The 20,685-nt window shown below is 45.3% G+C and overlaps 1 protein-coding gene across 7 annotated transcripts in view; it reads left to right on the forward strand.

Moving 5' to 3' along the window:
- The window catches only part of mast4 (microtubule associated serine/threonine kinase family member 4), a 93,559-nt gene extending 73,228 nt beyond the window's left edge, over positions 1 to 20,331 (forward strand). For 5 of the 7 annotated variants that reach the window (XM_083984083.1, XM_083984086.1, XM_083984085.1 and 2 more), the window contains 19 exons: positions 20 to 121; positions 547 to 679; positions 1,751 to 1,812; positions 1,948 to 2,039; positions 2,329 to 2,537; positions 2,625 to 2,763; positions 3,725 to 3,857; positions 3,958 to 4,123; positions 6,192 to 6,293; positions 6,977 to 7,099; positions 7,335 to 7,444; positions 8,187 to 8,308; positions 9,152 to 9,366; positions 10,322 to 10,540; positions 10,961 to 11,187; positions 12,091 to 12,213; positions 12,820 to 12,956; positions 13,549 to 13,733; positions 13,870 to 20,331. In XM_083984083.1, coding sequence (XP_083840209.1) covers positions 20 to 121; positions 547 to 679; positions 1,751 to 1,812; positions 1,948 to 2,039; positions 2,329 to 2,537; positions 2,625 to 2,763; positions 3,725 to 3,857; positions 3,958 to 4,123; positions 6,192 to 6,293; positions 6,977 to 7,099; positions 7,335 to 7,444; positions 8,187 to 8,308; positions 9,152 to 9,366; positions 10,322 to 10,540; positions 10,961 to 11,187; positions 12,091 to 12,213; positions 12,820 to 12,956; positions 13,549 to 13,733; positions 13,870 to 17,612 — 6,342 coding nt within the window. In that variant the 3' untranslated portion in view covers positions 17,613 to 20,331. Of the gene's footprint in view, positions 1 to 19; positions 122 to 546; positions 680 to 1,750; positions 1,813 to 1,947; positions 2,040 to 2,328; positions 2,538 to 2,624; positions 2,764 to 3,724; positions 3,858 to 3,957; positions 4,124 to 6,191; positions 6,294 to 6,976; positions 7,100 to 7,334; positions 7,445 to 8,186; positions 8,309 to 9,151; positions 9,367 to 10,321; positions 10,541 to 10,960; positions 11,188 to 12,090; positions 12,214 to 12,819; positions 12,957 to 13,548; positions 13,740 to 13,869 lie in introns of all 7 variants that reach the window. The other 2 variants (XM_083984082.1, XM_083984084.1) reach the window with 1 other exon arrangement.
- The last annotated feature ends 354 nt before the right edge of the window (positions 20,332 to 20,685 follow it).

Raw genomic sequence — 20,685 nt, forward strand, 5'->3', positions numbered from 1 at the left:
TCTGGTTGTTTCTATGTAGTCCACAGAGAGGTCAGAGAGTGAGGAGGTGAACTTCATCAGAGAGCTGGTGAAGAAGATCCTCATCATCATCGCACGACCTGCTCGACTCCTCGAATGTCTGGTACGTTTCTTATCACTGAAATAGATATATCAGCAGCAACTGATCCAATCTTCTTCAACAGGAAAGTTCAGATTATCTTTGAACCTCAAACATTCAGCAGGAGTTGGTAGAGACCAAAATCTGAGCTAAAAGAGACAGGTTGTTGGATTTACATTTGTCTAATGGTCAAAAACACAACCCCAAATAAATTGTAATATTGTTCTGTTACTGTTGGAGCTGTAAAAAACCAACAATAGTCAACTTAAAAAGTGATAATTACATCATTGTACAGTAGTGTTCAGGGCAAATAAAACGTGCATCATTATGTCTGAAGCCACAGAAACAGAATCAGATCCTGGTTTAAAAACTACAGATTTTTAAAAACATTGTCGTCTTAAACTTGCATCCATATCAGCGTCAGCTAAAATGTGCTGTTGTGTCTTCAGGAGTTTGACCCGGAGGAGTTTTACCACCTACTGGAGGCTGCTGAAGGACACGCTAAAGAAGGCCAGGGCATCAAAACGGACATCCCCCGATACATCATCAGCCAGCTGGGACTCACACGAGACCCTCTGGAAGGTACAGGAAATGTACTGATTATTAAACACGGGGTAAACCTTTATTATCCCACTTTATCCTGGTATAATACAGCGTTACACTTCCTGCATCCACACAAACACAACAACAAACTAAACACATTTGCAAAGGAATGAAGAAAGAGTTGAACTGTGGAGGCAACTAAAAGACAAAAGACACTCTTGACTAATGTCCTGCACTGAACAGCCTGTCTTCTTAATGACCCTCTGTCTCTCCAGATTCACTAACCAACAACATTCATTATGACTAATTAGAAAGGAATGGCCTCCCCACAGACCTTATACAGATCCACACAGGCTGGCTCATCAGCTCTCATCTCTCCGCTCCTTCTCCCCCGAGTGTCTCCTGTGTTTCGTTTGCCCAGCGCCTCGTGTGCCTGAAGCGAACCTACCAGGAAGGACAGATGTTAAATAGCAGTGGAAATGTGTTTACAGGCTCTCCAGGGACGAGACAAACACTGCACACACAACACACACACACTCTGTGAAATTACACACATGGACTTTGGCGTGATTGCATACAAACAGCAACAACAACATTAAAAAAAACAAACCTTTAAAGATGCAAGGTGGTTAGTAATGAGCACTTGTTCTGGAGTGGTGATTTTCGAAAATGAGCGTTGGACTTCTGTCTGATTTCCGCCTCATTTATTCTCAATTCAGATTGTCTTGGAGTCAGCACCTCAGACTTAATAGGTGAATAAAGACTAAAGGCTGCAGTTTTTGAATCGTTGATAGGTTTTGATTTCTCAGCATTTACGTTTTCCTTTGTCTCAAAAACTTCACCGCAGGACAGGCTGAAGCTAAGTTATTAGAATGATTTATTATGTTGGGTTGTTTTACTCCCTTTTTTTGTATTTGTCATTATCTTTTATCATTTTATTATCATCTTATTTCAAACGCCGTAGCCTCCATTAGTTTTCTAGTTTACACACAGCATCTTTTCTCCTTTTATCAGCCTCTCAGTCACCTCACGTGTACAATAGGTGCTATATAAATAAAGTTTGATTGATAAACTCAATAGTTTCTTTTTTTCTCTCTGTTTTCTCTTTAGAAATTGCTCAGCTGACCAGCTGTGACAGCGGGATCGCAGAAACCCCAGAGACAGACGACTCTGTAAGCGCTCAGAAACTGATTACCGTATCGATCCGCGCCATCTTTACCGCAGGCGTAGCAGTGAAAATACAGATTTTTATCTCTTTGATTTGTCTCAGTAGTGTTTGTCTCTTGCTCTCTCTCTCTCCCCATCAGTCTCAGAGCCTGAGCACAGCCCTGCGGTGCCGGCGAAAACCCTGCGAACTGGACTTTGAGATGACAAAACTCATCAGCAATGGAGCCTACGGGTGAGGACGTCTCATTCTTCTAATCTATTATCTGATCTGATCTGAGATAGCAGCGGAGGGGGGTTGTTATTGCAACAACAAAGAATCCATTCTGAATTGCTGTTTTTATTTATCTCCCCTTTGTCTGTTCTCCTCCTGGTTTCCAACCAGATGTTAATTACAATGGCTAATAAAACAGATTTGATGATCAATGCTGAATTGTTTTACCATTTACTCTCCAAAGTGGAGCTGTTCTAATCAATCTTTCCCCCACCTGACTTGTAAAAATAAAATGTTTAATATTACGCAGGGCTGTTTATCTGGTTCGACACAAGGAGACGAAGCAGCGGTTCGCCATGAAAAAGATCAATAAGCAGAACCTGATTCTGAGGAACCAGATACAACAGGCCTTTGTGGAGAGAGACATCCTCACCTTCGCCGAGAACCCGTTCGTCGTGTCCATGTACTGCTCCTTTGAGACGCGGCGGCACCTGTGCATGGTTATGGAATATGTCGAAGGTCAGCAGCTGCGCCTTTGAAAGCAGCATTACCCTCTCCGACCTTCAGCATTCATCTGTAACTCACACTGCCTTCATCTTTTTGCAGGAGGAGACTGTGCCACCCTGCTGAAGAACATGGGTCCTCTGCCGGTGGATATGGCCCGGATGTACTTTGCAGAAACGGTGCTGGCGCTGGAGTATCTCCACAACTACGGCATCGTCCACAGAGACCTCAAACCAGACAAGTGAGACATCTTGAAAACATCATAAAAATATTCTCATGTTTTATTATTTTGTTTTGTTTTTTTGCAACTTGAGTGCATTCAGGAGATAACAAGTTCTGCCTTTTTTGCCTTTGCCAGTTAATTTTAACAATAAAAAAGGGGGAAATGAGATGCAATTACTAAACATAATATTTATTGAACCGCTATCACTCCAGGGAAGAAGCTGCAGCTGTGAAATTCAAGTTGCTCCTCACAGCACATCTTCATATCATGAAGTTTCAGTCACGATAGACAAACACAGTCCAACAAAGTCATGTGTGACTTTGATCATGTTTTAAGACTGGAGGAAGAAATAAAATGAGTTATTATTTGACCCCAGTGAGTGATGACACCTAAATTCCTTATTTTAAAGCAACAATGGCACTCGGCCCAGAGTTTAATCTGCTGGTTTGGCTCAACAACCATTCAGTCGAATACAATCAAATATTGTTCAGACATTAATTTGTCTCAGAGGATGAACCCAAACCCAAATCATTCTGGTTGGGTTGGTCTGGTTTGGTTTGGACTTTTTCTCTGGGCCATGATGAAGTAATATGAATTCAAGTACAAATCATCCCCAGGACTATTACTAATTATTCAGATGAACCCCATAATCTTTCGTTGAGCGCCATCATCAGGTCAAACATCTTGTTGTCCAGTCACATTCCCATCAGCCTCAGCTGCACTCTGTGCTAAGTAGCAAACATTAGCATGCAGAGATGATGAACATTACACCAGATGTCAGCATGTGGCATTATAAGCATTTTAGCATAATAATATTAGCATTTACCTAAAGGCATCACAGAGCTCTCAGTCTTGTTAATAACACAGTGGAGTTTATATTTAATGCACAAAACAAGCATGTCTGACATCTTCTAAAATGCACAAAACAAGCATGTCTGACATCTTCTAATGTATTTCTTCCCTCATCTTCCTCCCACAGTTTGCTAGTCACATCAATGGGACACATCAAGCTCACAGACTTTGGGTTGTCCAAAGTCGGGCTGATGAACATGACCACTAACCTGTATGAAGGACACATAGAGAAAGACGCCCGCGAGTTCTCAGACAAGCAGGTAAATCTTACTTTTAACTGTGATGAAAGATGCAATACTGAACATATTTAGTGTACATTGTTATTTATTTATGTATTTATTCATTTTTTTCTCCGTGCAGGTGTGTGGGACCCCTGAGTATATCGCTCCAGAGGTGATCCTGAGACAAGGTTACGGGAGGCCGGTGGACTGGTGGGCGATGGGGATCATCCTCTACGAGTTCCTGGTCGGCTGCGTGCCTTTTTTTGGAGACACGCCGGAGGAGCTGTTCGGACAGGTCATCAGCGGTCAGTGTTTCCCTCCACCTTCCTCCCACACCAAGTTTCTATTGGTGCTGGTTTTTGTAAATAATCATCAGCTCACAACAGATGTCTGTGATAATTTAAGCCAGTAAATTGAGCCTTTTTTATTCTCTTCAGCTGTTTTAATTGCATGACTATATTCACTGAAGAATCAATTGTATTTTTATGTTTTTGTCATTTGCAAAACCCATTAACGCCCTGATTCCTCACTTTCTCTGATGTTTCTGTTTAAAGAAGAAAATAAACTCTCGTCATTTATTTATTTATGTCAGTCTATTGAATACAGACATGTTTTTTTTTGTTTTTTTTGCTGCTTCGAGGTGTTTCTCAGCATCTGGCGTGTAGATTCTGTTGAGCACGTCGGCTGAAATTCCCAAACCTCGCCTAGATATGAATTAAACATTCGCAAGTGACCACATGGAATTAGTTAGTGTGCATATTTCTCAATTTATTGAAGACTGAGATTTCCCTGTTGGCCACTAGAAAAACAGATGGCAGTAAGTGGATTTAGTTTGGCTTTAGACCACGAGTGAAGTTTTTAATATTATGATGATGTTACTTCATTCCCTTGTAGTCTCATGGTGACAGCAGCGCAGAGAAAAATCTTAATCTTGAAAACAAGAGCTTTTTTCTTGTCAGCGGCGCGGCTCAGACGGATCGCTTTATGCGGCGGTGGTGGTGTTGTTGTTGTTGGATAACGGCCTCCATGTCTGTGCCATGGAAATGAATGGCATGCCATGACTGATTTGGTATGCTCTCAATCAAACTGTACCCAGCAACTGAGAGTGACTGTTAATTAAAAGGGCCAGAGCGCACTGAATGCATGCCACCGTGGCCTCAGGCCGCGCATGCATATTCATAGCTCCCCTCCCAAATTTGATTAAAATGGGGGGGACAAACGGTGCACAGAGCAGACAATCAGCACGGTGCAGACAGGCAGACAGGCAGACAGGCTCCTCTTAACACTGCTTATCTAAGAGGCTTTTCACTAAAAGCTCGAGCGCATGTAAATTGTCTCATTCAACATTGTGCTTACATGGTAGAGGTAGCCTTGATTTGTCTGACTTTGCTGGTGAAGCACTTCAGCGGAGAGAGAGAGAAACAGATGTCGACTCTCGCTGGGCACAATTAGGTAAAACATGTTTTCAGACGAGGCCAATATGTAAAATCTAATAAAAAAAAAACACAATTCTCATTTGTTGTAAATAATAGTCAAATTGTTTTTTATAGGTAGTTATCAGGGAATGATGCACATGTAGCAGGGAGCAGCACCACAATGTTGTCATAGCTTCTCAGCTTGTGTGTTGCACTCATCCAAACTTTTCCAGAAGTTTTTTTTTTTTTTTTATATACAACACATTTTACATGGCCATCTGGTCAGCTAATGTGCCCAAATATCCATTGAGAAATGGCAGTAATAACTCTGCAATATGTGACAGCTTGGATTAAAAGCATGAAGGTCACGCTCCTCCCACCATACTAATAACATTAACACAAAAAGTTAGGTTAGCACCTACGTCAGTGCAAGAAGCTTTGTGAATGGCAAATTAAAGACATTTAACTGTCCACTCAGAGTGTATACAGTAATTAGCTTCTTGCATCTGGCAGTCTGGTTGCAACTACATGGTGACCTGAACTATGAAACTCCTGCTGCAAGTTAAAACACAGGAACACAGGAACTCTTTCACTGTAATATCTTAGATATTATATATATAGTAGGTCAAAATGGTTTTGTGTTTTCATATGAGAGGAGGAAACAGGAAGCCCTAAACTCATGTGAAGTCTCCACAGCCTGACAAAAGCGTCAGCAATATCAACGAAACAGCACAAACCCACAAACCTGCACCAACACCGTGACAGTAACGGTCACATCTAGTCGTAACCAGACTGCCAGATGCAAGAAGCTAATTATACACTCTGAGCTGACAGTTACATGTCTTTAATTTGCCTTCCACAAAGCTTCTTGCACTGATCGGTCTCAGTTCTTCGATTGTTTTTGAGTGTTTTTGATTCAGACTTGGTTGCATGTTTCATGTGTTGTATTCCTTTCCAGACGAGATCAACTGGCCTGACGGAGAGGATGCCCCGCCCCCCGACTCTCAGGAGCTCATCACCTTGCTGCTCAGGCAGAACCCTCTGGAACGAATGGGCGCAGGTACACAAAACACACAAGAGCAAAGACAAAAAAAATGTGGCACAGCCAGTAACTCGGCCAGGACTCGACAGGCCAACATAAATCCTCATGAGACCGTTAGCGCCACCTCAGCACGGCTCATTATTCCAAGTCACCGGGGGAAGAAATTGAGGTCATCCAGCAGCGGAGCAGTTTATCCTGTGGCCTGGTCACCTCTTCCCTTTGATCAATTGCAATTATTACCTTGCCAGTGCGTGAATCTAGCTCCATGCATGATCAGGCGGTGCAGGCGTGCAGCTCTGCAGACTGGAAGAGTGACCGTGACCTGGGACAAAAGCTTTTAATCAGAGCCGTGCATGTAGCCAGTTCACTCCGGGGACAGCTGGACCCTCGTTGTTCATCTAGATCTCGACCACGCCAGGCTGCCACTCAAACAGGCTCCTGCTATTCCTCCAAAGGTCACCGGCAGGAAATTGTGCTGCATAATTTATGGTCATGATATGCAGCTTTGGCCTGCAGCCACCAGGGGAAAGGGAAAACATAGCATAAGCGTTTCTTCAACCTCCCGTGTCTTAACTGACACAGAGTTCAATGTCAGTGCCCCCACTGTTTTGTGCATGTTTCCTTCACCAGCAATTTTCACATGTGTCCCGAAGATTAAGCTCAATGTCATAATCCATCATTGGTGTTTGTACAATCTGCAGGTGGAGCCGCTGAAGTGAAGCAGCATCAGTTTTTCCACAACCTGGACTGGAACGGGCTGCTGAGGCAGAAGGCCGAGTTTATTCCTCAGCTGGAGTCCGAAGACGACACCAGCTATTTCGACAGTGAGTTATCCAACGCATTAAAAACAGAAAATCAAGAAGGTTCTGAAATAACAGTTTCGTCACGTAGCGAGACCACTAAGAGCTCGTACATAAAAAGGAGATTAAAATGCCTGAAGTTCATGGTCGTTATGATCCATTTTCCTCTGCTTATGTCACCCTGAGGGACCTAAAATAACCTGTGATAAATTAATGCAATTAAAATCATCTTTAAAAAAAAACTTCCCATCATTTCCAGCTCGCTCTGAGAGATACCATCACCTGGAGACAGAGGAAGAGGATACCAACGATGAAGACTTCAACGTGGAGCTGCGGCAGTTCTCTTCTTGTTCTCACAGATTCTCGAAGGTGTGTCCTTAACCTCGTTCTCTCAGACAAACACGTTCACATCATCATCATCATTACTGCCAAAGAGAGTTGTTGATGTAAATGAGTTGATGCCCTCATCTGTCCTGACACTGTTCTCGTGGGAAAGAAAGCATGAGCAATTGGTGTTTCATATGGAAATTTGTGTCCGCCCCGCTCTCCCCCCACCACCCGCCTCTCTCCTTTAGCCCTACAGTATTAAACATAGATTTCGGCTTTGCATATATTTTCCACTTGCAAATCAGATTTTTTTTTTCTTTTTTTTTTTTTTCCTGGGTGAAGTGGAACACGGTACACAATACAGTCATACAAGCTGGGAGTCATTGTTGTGCTGCATTGCAGTATGCTCCCCTCTCACATCAAAACAAAGCATTACAGCGCGTTTCAAAAAGCAGCGGGGCGTCTCAGAGGAAGTGTCGAGCGCCGCCGAACCTTCTCCTCTCAGCTGCACCTTAACTCTGAAGACACAGCCAAGTCTGCATTAACACAGACGGCACAGTGTTCCTGCCTCCTTCCCCCGGCCTCCCCTTAGCTGCCAATGTGAAAACCCTGGTGTATAAGTACCTATATGTGTGTGTGTATATGTATATGGAGAGAGAGAGAATATCTACATATATATCGATGTATATTTGAGACTTATTCTGAACCCGATGATGTGTTTCCGGGCAGGATTTTGCATTTAAAGCGCGCACTGAAGTGAATCCTCGTCTCTGTGTTTTGTCAGGTGTACAGCAGCCTGGATTTGTCTCGTGGGCACCTGGAGGAGAAAGGAGAGACGGAGGAGAAGAAGAGTGAGAGCCCACTGACTGTGGACTCTCTCAGCTGGACGCCAGACTTTGCAGAAATGTACGCTCGCCTCCATTTATCATAAACACGATACAGAGATTAAATATGCAGCTGAATGCATAATACTGCTTCAGCTCAGATATCACATGTAACATAAGATCAATGGGCAGCTTTACTTCCAGAGAGAAACAGCAGCAGCAGAAATGTAGTAGTTTGATAGTATGTGGCTGCATACGCTCCGCTGCTTTCAGAAATTTGCATTGTCTTACACGTTCAGACTTTTAATGCGATAGTTTGCATTATGTGACATATTGATCTATAGTCAGTGTAGATCCAGAAGCAGCAGGAGCACCGGCTCAGGAGCAGAGCGATGGGGTCGTCCACTGAAATGTGTTTTTGCCTTTTGAAAAGAAATGCCTACAGAGAGTGTTTGTTTCAATTTGAACATTTTCACCACTTTATTTTGTGGTCAAACACTCCTTTCCTTTGGATCTACACTGTGTGAAACTTTTAACTTGTTAAGTGTTCTGCATTATTAGGACGACTGTATTCAAAGTCCTACTTAAATAAACATATTAGTTGAGTATAGTTATTTGGAAAACTAGTGATATATGTTCCCATCTGAGAGGTGGGGCTCCTCCTGAGGCTAAATCTGAGTGTTGTGACATGATTAATGAGGACAGAAGAGAGAACAAAGTTGTTTTCATTTGCTCTTTTTGAAGTTATAGATAACATGTCCTGTTGGTTGCTTCAGGTCGTTCCTATGATGAAACCATCTGACAGGTTCAGAGGGGAAACATCTGAGCTCACAGTTATCTGAAACACAACCCGGGGGTATTTTATTCTCTCTCTCTCTCTCTCTGTTCTCATGAGAATCTCTTCTGTCTCGTCTGTCTCGTCCAGGCCTTCGTTGTCCCACTCCACAGACACAGACAGTATGAATCAGGGCCCCCGCCCCGGCTTGCTACCAAAGTTCGCCATCTCAGCCGAGAGCGAGGGAGACGAGACCTCGGGCCTGGGCGACCCCAGCAAGGCCTCGTTCTCCATCGGGGAGCTGCCGCAGGACGAGCCTGACGCCACCACCCCAGGCAGCACCCACAGCGGAGCCACGCTCTCTGGTACGACGTCACAGAGTCTACATACAAACACACTGAAGATTTTATGTGATTTATTTTATTTAGCACAAGTTAAAAAAAAAAACAGTGCAAGGAGGGAACGAAGCCTGGAAGGCTTGTACAAAGTTCCACTCCCATCATCTAAGAATTACATGAAACTCAAGATAACCAATTAGAAATAAAACATAGAAAAGTTCAAGATAAACATTTGTAATTTACAGTGCAACACAGAAAAATTATAAAACATAAACAACAAACGAAAGGAAGATGGATGCATAATTAACATCCACATAAGTGTGTGTGTGTGTGTGTGTGTGTGTGTGTGTGGTATGATATACGTATATATATTTTTTTATTTTATTTACTTTTGTGTTTCATTGGTACAGTCGAGAGCTTGGTTTTTTTTGCATTTCACTGCACTGTTTCTTAACCTTGGTTTTAGCTTTGCATGTGACCAATAAACTTATCTATCTATCTATCTATCTATCTATCTATCTATCTATCTATCTATCTATCTATCTATCTATCTATCTATCTATCTATCTATCTATCTATCTATCTATCTATCTATCTATCTATCTATCTATCTATCTATCTATCTATCTATCTATCTATCTATCTATCTAACATTAACAGGAAAATAACACTGAAGGTTATGACATAAGGTGTTTTTTCAGTAACTTTCTAAAGGATGTGAAAGATGATGTTGACCTCAGAAACACATCTAAACCATTCCAGAGTTTTGGACCTCTAAATGTGATATTAAATTGATGCCCAGATGTTCGACAGAAGGGTAAATGAAGATTGCCACTATGCCTAGTTAAATATGAATGAAGGTCAGATGAAAAAGTTTTAAAATAAATGTTGAAAAGTGTCAGGAAGATTTTGTTTACCGTTAGTTAGATCTCTGTGCGTTATAAAACATGTGCTAATAACGACTGTCATTTTGTAATCACAGGAAGCTTCTCAGAACATCTGGACCAGCTGACACCCAGAGGTGAAGGGGTGGAGAGCCCCGACGGCACCAGTCACACCTCCACCGACCAGCCCGCTCAGACGGCTTCACTGCGGCCTGAGAGCGCCGCCTCCTCTGCTGCTGCTGTGGAGAAGACCGGAGCTGTGGCCAAGGTCCCGAAGTCGGTGTCGACCGGCGCCCTGTCGCTCATGATCCCCGGGGGTAAGACACACACACACACACACACACACACACAGTCTGCTGAAGGTTAAAGTCTGTCGGAGTCAAGAATTACAAACAACAGAGACAGACTTTGAACAAATAACGTGGAAGAGATGAAAACACGCTATAGATGTGTGTCAAATTGGCCCAAAGTGACACCCTCTGCGAGTCCCATTTTTACCGAGCGACTCGAGCGAGTACAAGCTGCCGACGGGGAAAGTAAGCAGGCGGGGCCGGAGCAAGAGGTCTTTGCTGCTGGGAGAGAAAATCCCATTAGTTTCGCCCACAGCAGGAGCAGAATGAACCAAGCTCATGAGCTTTATAGCATCATCTCAGAGCTCCCTGCAGGACGAGTCAGAGTCTGATTGATTAAATAACTGAGCCTCCTTCTGGCCGTCTCTCTCTCTTATTTTTCCCCAGATATCTTCGGGGTGTCTCCTCTGGCCAGCCCCCTGTCTCCTTACTCCCTCTCCTCTGACCCTTCCTCACGAGACTCCTCCCCGAGCCGAGACTCCTCCCTCTGCGCCACCAACCCGCGGCAGCCCGTCGTCATCCACAGCTCGGGGAAGAAGTTCGGCTTCACGCTGAGGGCGATCCGGGTGTACGCCTGCGACAGCGACATCTACACGGTCTATCACATGGTCTGGGTAAGGAATCCTTCAACCAGTAGGACACAAACTGGTCTGGTTAAACTGGTTAAAACAACTTCGGGTGATTTAACCAGTTCAGTTGGTTCATGGTGCAAATTCCAGACCGACCACAGGACCGTGTGATAGTGGATATGTAACTTTAGTTTGAACTCCAAAGGTATTGATGCTGAACTCTCTCCCAGTCTGTATCAATAATGTTTCACTTGATGACATGTAGGAGCGCAGGGTTCAAGTAGAGATGCAATTATTATTCCACTAATTTATCAATTTATTTATTTATTTATTTATTTATTTGGATCCCCATTAGCTATGGCAATGCCAAAGCTATTCTTCCTGGGGTCCATACAACATATTTACAATGTATCAATGCAATTTATGTCCCATACAATACAATCCATGTTCAAATACACAAGGAAATACAAACAAATACACAACACAACAATACACAGACAATACAACAGCTCCCTAGGTCAGCAGTGGTACGTAGTATTTACATATCCTGATGTCAATACATGTCTATTGTCTACATATATTATATATATTGGTCACACAATTAGAACTCAAGTTTCTATAGCCCGTTGATGTTACATCCAGTGCCATCGAAATCAATCTGAGAGTAGAAAGACACGTTTCAGTCACAGATTCTCAAATTTAATATTTTGTGGTTTTCCTTGTTAATATTTAACAGTTGATTTGAAATATCTAGGTTTTTAACAAGGCGAGCGTGGCTGTGTGTTTTAGGAAAATTAGAATTTTTACATTTTATCAACTTGATTAATAGAGAGAATAATCCTCAAAGTTGTAGTTAATTAAATTAAAATGATATTAAATTGCCTTCCTGCTGAAGTACAGATGTGAAAACACCATAATAAAATGTTTCTCTGATGTCTGTTTGTTTAGAACGTAGAAGACGGCGGCTCGGCACATAAGGCGGGACTCAGAGCTGGAGACCTCATCACCCACGTCAATGGAGAACCGGTCCACGGTCTGGTCCACACCGAGGTGGTGGAGCTGCTGCTCAAGGTGAATGAGAGCGTGTGTTTGTCTTTAACCTGCTGCAGCTGCTGTCAAGGTCTTAAATGGATGTTATTTAAAATATTAGACAACTCATTTCAATTATAGAGATTGGGGAAAACATAGATGGATATTTAGGTGAGAGATTCAACCAACCTATTAAGTTAAGGACCTAATGCTGAAACGCTGTCACAGCACTGATGTGTTAAACCTGCAGAGCGAAGGTTTCCATTTCAAACGCTTCAAGCCTGAGTGACTGAGCAGTTTCTCTGTGGAGAAAGTAAAAACATTCAGCTGTGACGCTTCTACTGGAGCTGGCCTGAACATGCTGTACTCCCTGTGTGTTTGTGTGTGTATGTGTGTGCGTGTGTGCTATTGTTTAATCAGTCCGTTAAAATGGATTAACAGTCTACATTTGACATATTCAGGAAATTGGACGCGAGTGTAGCAGGCGCTGCATCAACACAATCTCTGACTGCAATCACAAAATTAAACGAACTGGGCTGAACGAGGCTTTAATCAGCTTTTAACAACACAGAGGCTGCAGCCGCAAACTTAATCTTGTTAAAAGTTAAAAGTCGTGTTTCTTCCTTTTTTCTTTTCTTTTTTTTTTAGAGCGGGAGCAAAGTGGCCATCTCCACGACGCCCTTTGAGAACACTTCAATAAAAACCGGTCCGGCCCGGAGGAACAGCTACAGGAGCAAGATGGTCCGATGTGCCAAGAAGCCTAAGAAGGAGAAGACGCCAGAGAGGTAGAAATCCTCCACAGGCAGCTGACACAGTTCCTCTCTCTCCACGCACAGCAGATGTGTGGTTTCAGAAAGTCCCCACAGGCTGTTGATGACATCTTCAGTGCTCTAAATGTTATTGAGGACAGGAACAATCGCTGCGCTCCACACACCCTCTGCAGAAATACACTAGACGTCAGTGTCTCCTGTTGGCCTGCAGGGGGCAGGTCGACCACACTGAAGGGGCGACAGTGATCCGTGCACAAGACCAACAGGTTGCTCTGCTTCTTAGAAAGTTTAAAGTAGAACCTGTTCAGGAGAATACCGAGAAACTGTTCAAGAACATACTGAGAAACTGTCAGAAAATTCAAAGAAGCTTCTCCTCTCTGCACCTGAGGCCTTTTCTGTGGAAGCTGAATTTTAATTAGTGTGCAGCTCTCCTCTTATTATCACGCTCTGGCTCTCAGGTGCAATTTGTACCTTTCTTCATTTTTTTTTTTACAATTGGAAAATACTAAATTAGAAAAAAAGCTATTATTACTTTACATCGTTAAATTCAAAACTGAGCTGATTTTTTTTCTCTCTCTTTCTCTTTCTGTTGCTGTTCTTCTTCCAGGCGACGCTCCCTCTTCAGGCGTTTTGCCATGCAGCCGTCTCCGCTCCTGCACACGAGCCGCAGCTTCTCCTCCCTCAACCACTCTCTGTCATCTGGTGAGAGTCTCCCCGGCTCCCCCACCCACAGCCTCTCCCCTCGTTCCCCCACCGCCACCTTCCGCCCCGCACCAGATTTCACCCAGTCAGGTGGAGGTCTTGATTTATTTTATTTCATTTTTATTTTTTTTTAATTCACCTGACTGTCATTCAGAATATTTATTATTTCTGTTTTGTATATCTTTACTGACTCAAACCCTCTGTGTTTGTCTCCTGTTCCCTCCAGGTGGTAACTCCTCACAGAGCAGCTCCCCCAGCTCCAGCGCTCCCAACTCCCCCGCCGGCTCCGGCCACATCCGGCCCAGCACGCTCCACGGCCTCGGCCCCAAACTGCCGGGCCAGCGGCTGCGTCAGGGGCGCCGCAAGTCCGCTAGTAGCATTCCCCTGTCCCCTCTGGCTCGCACGCCGTCCCCCACTCCGCAGCCGACGTCCCCTCAGCGCTCGCCCTCCCCTCTCCTGAGTGGACACTCTGTTGCCATCTCCAAAACAACCCAATCCTTCCCAGCCAAGATACATTCCCCGCCCACAATCGTGCGCCATATTGTGCGCCCCAAAAGCGCGGAGCCGCCTCGGTCTCCGCTGCTAAAGCGCGTCCAGTCCGAGGAGAAGCTGTCCCCCTCCTACACGGGAGACAAGAAACACCTGTGTCCCAGGAAGCACAGCTTGGAGGTGACCCAAGAGGAGGTGCAGGACGAGGAGCTGAGGCCCGGGGAGCGCGACTACACCGTCCTGCAGAGCGTGGAGGAGGCCGCCTGCGAGCCGCTGGCCATCAACCGCGTGCGTCCCGTGGAGCAGGGCTGCTTAAAGAGGCCGGTCGGCCGCAAGATGGGCCGGCAGGAGTCTCTGGAGGAGCTGGACAAGGACAAGCTGAAGTCCAAGATGGTGGTGAAGCGACAGGAGTGGTCGGAGCGGAGGGAGTCTCTGCAGAAACAGGACGCCCTGCGGGACTCTGACTCATCCCCCATGTGTGGCGACGACAGGGAGGAAGGTTTTCTGGGGCGAAGCCAAAACAAATCCCAGAGCAGCCCAGAGTGCTGCCCCCTGGAGGCCAAAGCTGCCAGCACCACTCTGAAGGATGTTCTGTATAAGAAACTCACCACACGAGCCTCTGAGGGAATCGCTGAGCCGTCGGGCGGATGCGGCAGCGGTGAAAACGAAGGCGGGCTCCGAACGCTGTGCTCCGGTCACCCAGAGTGGCAGCACTCCAGGCAGGGGAAGGACAACATGAAGCCGGACAGGCTGGACTTCAAAGCTCCCAACATCGAGTTCACCAGGAAGCGGCTGTCATTCGAGGAGAGGGAGGACTGCATGTGCCGTTTGTCCTCTGGCATCCACGAGAGCCTCCACTTTGGCTCCACCAGGTCCAAGAGCCTCCAGCTGGACTCGGCCATGCCTCATGACCACATGAAGGCAGGTCTGGGAAGTGTTCACTCCAGCCCTGAGGGTCTGGCGCCCAAGATTTTCTCCGGCCGAGCAGAGAGCGCTGTGGAAAAACTGCAGCTCATCTCCTCGGCAGAGTCTCCCCTCCGAAAGACATCATCCGAATACAAACTGGAAGGACGTCATGTGTCCTCTCTCAAACCCCTGGAGGGAACCCTGGACATCGGCCTGCTGTCGGGGCCTAGAGTCTCCAAAACAGAAACTTGTTTATCCAAGATGATGGAGAACACAAGCGACTCTGTTTCGGTGAGTCCTCCGACATGGCTTCAGAGCCCCACAGAGAGACACATCACCGTCCCCCAGCTGAAGACCGCAGACAAGCTGAAGAGCCCCCTCGCCAGCTCCCCGAGCCCTGAAGCTGTTTCCTCTCTGAACAGCATTGTAGTAAATAACCCGACCACAGAAGTGAAAATAAGTACAAGTGAGGAGAAAACACAGGAAAGACTCAGTGACTCTGTGAAGGCTCCAGTCGTCAAAGTGGAGGCCTCATCCTTCACTATGAAACAAGAGAGCAGGACGGGTCTGAAGGCGGCTTCATCGCTGGCTCACGAGCACCGAGGCGCTCGTCACAGCTCCCACTTCTCCTGTGGAAAAACTCCGTCCATACGGGAAGTCAGCAACGAAGACCAGGAGGACGAAGCGGAGCAGCAGGAAGTCACACCGCACACTACATCCCCGACGGCTGCCAGCCCCAAAACAGTCGTCTCTTTGACTTCGCCGAAGCCGAAGCCGGAGGCGGACGTTAAAAGTTCACCTGCACCTCCGGCCGCAGCTGCCAAGGAGCCATTAGCAGCGTCACTGAAGCAGAGCACAAACCCCGGCCTGGACACAGGTCAGCGTCAGAGCCGCGAGGAGAAACCAGCCTCAAAGATGACCTCTGTGTCTGGGGTGAACGTACAGAACAACTGTGCATCTGTGCGCGTTCCAGAGAGCGTGCTTTCAAAACAGCAACTGCAGAACATCTGCTCTTCAAATACAGAGCGGCAGGTTTCTATAACAACACCAGCATCTGGCCCCGCACCCGGCAGTAAATCCTGCAGCTCCAAATCAGACGGCTGGGCCTGCCAGCGACCTGTGTGTAAGGACGGTGCACAGTGCAACAGGGCGGCTGCGAGAGCGGCCTGTGATGCAGGCGGCTCGGGCTCCAAGAAGGAAATCAACACGTGCACCACAGCTGGGAAAGTAAATACAGGCACCTCGTTCCAAAGTGTTGCAGAAGTCACACTGAGCTCAAACAAAAGGGATAATAACACTGTGTCTGTGGGTAAAGTAGAAAGCAGTAGCATATCTGTGCAGAAGAAGGATGATGCCATATCACCAAAGACAAAGAGCAACAGCAACGTGAAAGATTCAGAGCAGCCATCAAAATCCCAGCCAGCTGAGAAAGCACAGCACAAATCATCAGCCCCAGAGCCGGGCGCCGGCAAAAAAGAAGAAAGTGTCATCAGTGTGAGTGAAAACGCCGCGCTCCTCTCAGCCAAGCAGAAAGGTTCGGCTTCAGCAGCTGCGGATGAAAATGTCCCGAATCCCAAAAGTAAGTCAAAGCCTGACCCGCAACCTGTGAAGGCGGAGAAGGAGGCGAGAGTCGTCGAAGTGAAACCTCAGAGCGCAGCGGCGAGAGGAAGTCCAAACTCAAAGCAGAGAGACGCATCTAAAGACTCGACGGCCTCTGCTTCAAACGCTCCGGCGGCCCACGAGGTCAAACGGAAAGAAGCGGCGCTGCCATCCGCTGGAGGTGACGTAAAGCGGGAGGAACCGGCGCAGCTGACGCGCTCTCCCGCTCCGACCGAGGTGAAGCAGAAGGAGACCCAGCCCAAAAGCTCTGTAGCAACCACAGTGAAAGAAAACACTGACTCCAAGCCAAAATCCCTCTCCCCGAAAACTGTCCCCTCAGCTTCAAAGACTCCTGTAGCTCCGGCACCGGTTATTAAACACAGTCTTGATGCCAAACACAAAGACCCCTCCCCTAAAAATGCCACCATGGTCATTAAAGACCAGCACGACTCAAAACCAAAAGACGTCGGCGTCAGCTCGCCTCCCCGTCAGCTGCAGCAGCTCAGGAAGGAGCTTCTGCCTCCGTCAGGCGTCTCCTCGCAGCCCGATCCTCCACCGGTGCTGCCCAGACCTGCAGGGAAGAAAGAAACGCCCCCACCCTCGGCTAGGGTCTCCACCCCCACCCCCACCTCCACCTCCAGCTGTGCAGCCCAGGACGCTGCAGCCAAGGTTTCCAAGGACGGCCCCAAACAGGACAGTCACAAGGGCCCGGAGACCAGAACCACCACCACCACAACAACAACCACCACCACCACCACGCCGGACAAACAGACGTCCTCCGGCCGCAAGGAGCCGGCCGAGAGGAAGAAGAAAGAAACAACTCACGACGTCGCATCTGTACAGAAAAACTCAAAAAGAGACACAACCAGAGCCGCTGCTGCCGCCGCCGCCGCACAAAAAGACACTTCAGACAAAGACGGTGGCAGGTCCAAGCAGCAGAAGGAGTCGCCACGAAGCTCCAGCAACAAGAAATAAAAAAAATAGAGACAGAGAGAGAGAGAGAGAGGGGGGCAGCTGAGGTCATCGATCACTGCACAGACTCCAGATGTAATAAAATGTTCGATCACAATGTTTTGTGCAAACATCATCATGCCTTCTTTTTGTTTTTTTGTTTTGTTTTGTTTTGTTTTGAGGACCGGGCAAGCTGTTACATGCTGATGGAGAGGTAGACGTGTGTGTGTGCCTGTGTGTTGTGTCAATAAGACGACAACAAAGATGTGTGTAGGTGTGAATGTAGGGCAGCCACGTGCTGACGATCTCTGCTGTTTTTCTTAATTCAGTGATTCACTTTTAACTGAATGTTTGTTTGGAGATTTTTTTTCTTTGATGTTCGTCGGTGTGGACGGACGGCAGAGCGCTTCGTGCAATCAGAGTGTCGGGGGGGGGGGAGGAGCCTTACAGAGGTGGTGACGTACTGTAGAGTCAGTGCCATAAATGATTTTTTGAAATTGCACTCTTAACTTCTAGATTGGAAGGACCTGATGATGATGATGATGATGATGAAGTCTTTTTAATGCAGTAGAAAAACACACAGCTTCGCTCAGCAAAACACTTCACAAGTTTCTGTTCTGGTAGAGTCAGTTGGGTTTTTTGTGCAGAGGGAATCCACTACGTCCTGTGCTGTTCACCTAAAAAAAAAACACACGCGCACACAAACACACACAGATGGACACACAATCATGTGACGGTTCTAGAAATCATAAATTAGTGTAGGGGCCTTAGAATCATGGGAAATAAAAACTTGCTGTTCTGAGCAAGATTGCGGTGTTTATTCACATTCCTCTGACATCTGTACATATATTTTTTTTTATTTTTATGCAATATGGTGTAAATATGACAACACTGTAAAACTGGGATACATGGGGCTTACATGATTGTTGTTTGTATTATATGTATAGATTTTTTGCTGTGTCATGTTTGTATGTATACGCTCGACATGAAGAGTTGATAACCACGTTTCCGCTCGACGACTCGGTGGTCTGAAGTAAGCTACTGTGACGCGTCTCATCGACTCATCCTCCTCCTCCTCCTCTCTGTGACCTTCGACATGTTCTCACATGTTCCCGAATTAACTTGAAAAGAAAGGAAAAGTCACGAGGGAGGGGCTGGGTGCGGGTCGGGGTCGGGGTTGGGGTGGGGGGTGTATTTCTAAAAATGTAGCATTACATAAGAAAACTGTGAGGGCTGTCAGCGTTTCCCATGAATGTCTTTATTGTTGATGATGATGAGCTGGCCGGCTGACTGCAGCGTGAAGAATTATGAGTGTGTAAAAAAAATATGAATTATTAATGAGATGAACCAGCAGTTCTGCACATGATCGCCAGGAATTTCTGCAGTAGATTTTTTTTTTTTCTCCTCCTCCTCTTCCTTCTTCTTCTTTTTCATTTTAATTTCAAGGCTTTTGGTCAAGAAATGTTCCCAGAGTGCTTCACTGTCAGTGTTTCAGAGAATGTGGAGGTCAGGCTTCGGTCAGTGTTGTTAAAGTCATGTGCTCGTGTTTGGGACTCGTCATGATGAGCTGCAGCTTAAAGCTTCACCACAGGAAAACGATTTTTAATACGAGGAATCCTGATTATCTGCATCATGCATTTAGTCCACAACATGCATTTGATGTTATGTGCAAAATACCTGGTACTTTACATAGAGGCTGTCATTTATCAGCATTCACACACACACATATACACATACATGCATATATACACACACATGTGATTATGTACTGTAGATGCCTTTTTTAAATTACAAACCCTAAATGACAACCAGAAAGTAGCCTAGGACACTAAGTATGTAATGCAGTATTTGCTCTGTCGTGCTGGCTCTATAAAAACAATAACCTTGTCTACTACATATACTCTTATGTTGACAAGTCAAACAGAAAGTACTTCATGTAACATGACACAGAATATAGTTTATCTAAACGGCGTACTGTCTCCGAGAACGACACTGAACCCTTGAGATTGACTGCAGAGATTTTTAATGTTAAAAGAATCTGATGTTTACCTGCATTAGATGTGTTATAAATGTATTGCTAATGTAATTGTGAGAGAATAAACGCACCTTAACTGTTTGCCACTGTTCAGTTCAGAGGACAAGCGATGGAGGAGATGAGTTTAACTGAATTGTCCCGACTGCAAATCGAAAACAAATCACTGAATTTTTATGTTTTTCTTTCCTCAACTCCCCACACGCACACACACATGCAGACACACATAAAACAAACAGGTTTTTCTTTCTTCCTGTGACGACTGACATTTAGATCCTCAAAGCACATTCAATGCTTGTTTACAAAGCATCATGGATGTATATTTTGTATATTGTTGATTTGCCAAATCTATGTTCTGTGTCACGGATAATGTCGTTTCTAGTAGTGTGAGACTTTGCTCCTTTGACACCGGGATGTTTAAAAGAGAACATTTGTTTGTGCAGTAATCAATGTCTTTTCATACGTCAGGTTCTTCTTTGTCTGCTTGTCTTTTCAACTTTACTTTTCTTTATTTTGTCTTTTTCCTCTCCTCTGTGCAAAGTTAGTATTAGATGAACTTGCTTACAATGGTTTGTCTTTTAGAATATGTGCAATAAAAGTGTTTTGAGTTTTGTATTTTGCCCAAGGAAAGCTCTATGGATGTCATAGATGTTGTATATTAAAACAGATATTTATACTTCTAATGTTGCGTAATACTGAAAATAAAATGGAATTATAAATTACTCCTTTTATTTTTTTATTATTTAAAAAACCTGCTTATCATTCACACATTACAACACCTCATATTCACCATTAGAGTCTGCATGTGTTAAAGACTTTCTTAGGCTTTATGGACTTACAGGAGCCCTTAAAATACATGTTAGTAGTGTTTGTCAAGTTGAATTGTTACAAACCACAAACATTTTGCATCTTTTATACCAATTAATTTTAAAAATCTATAATTTGGTCCCAACTGAATGAAAAAACCCTGCTGCAGTCTGTCAGTCGGAGCACCGCAGGTCGTCTGCGACAGGGGGCAGTGTGTTTCCATTTGTGTGCCGGGGCGGTATACTGGTCAAATAGGTT

Source organism: Trachurus trachurus (assembly GCF_905171665.1).
Source record: "Trachurus trachurus genome assembly, chromosome: 12".
Taxonomy (NCBI): Eukaryota; Metazoa; Chordata; class Actinopteri; order Carangiformes; family Carangidae; genus Trachurus; species Trachurus trachurus.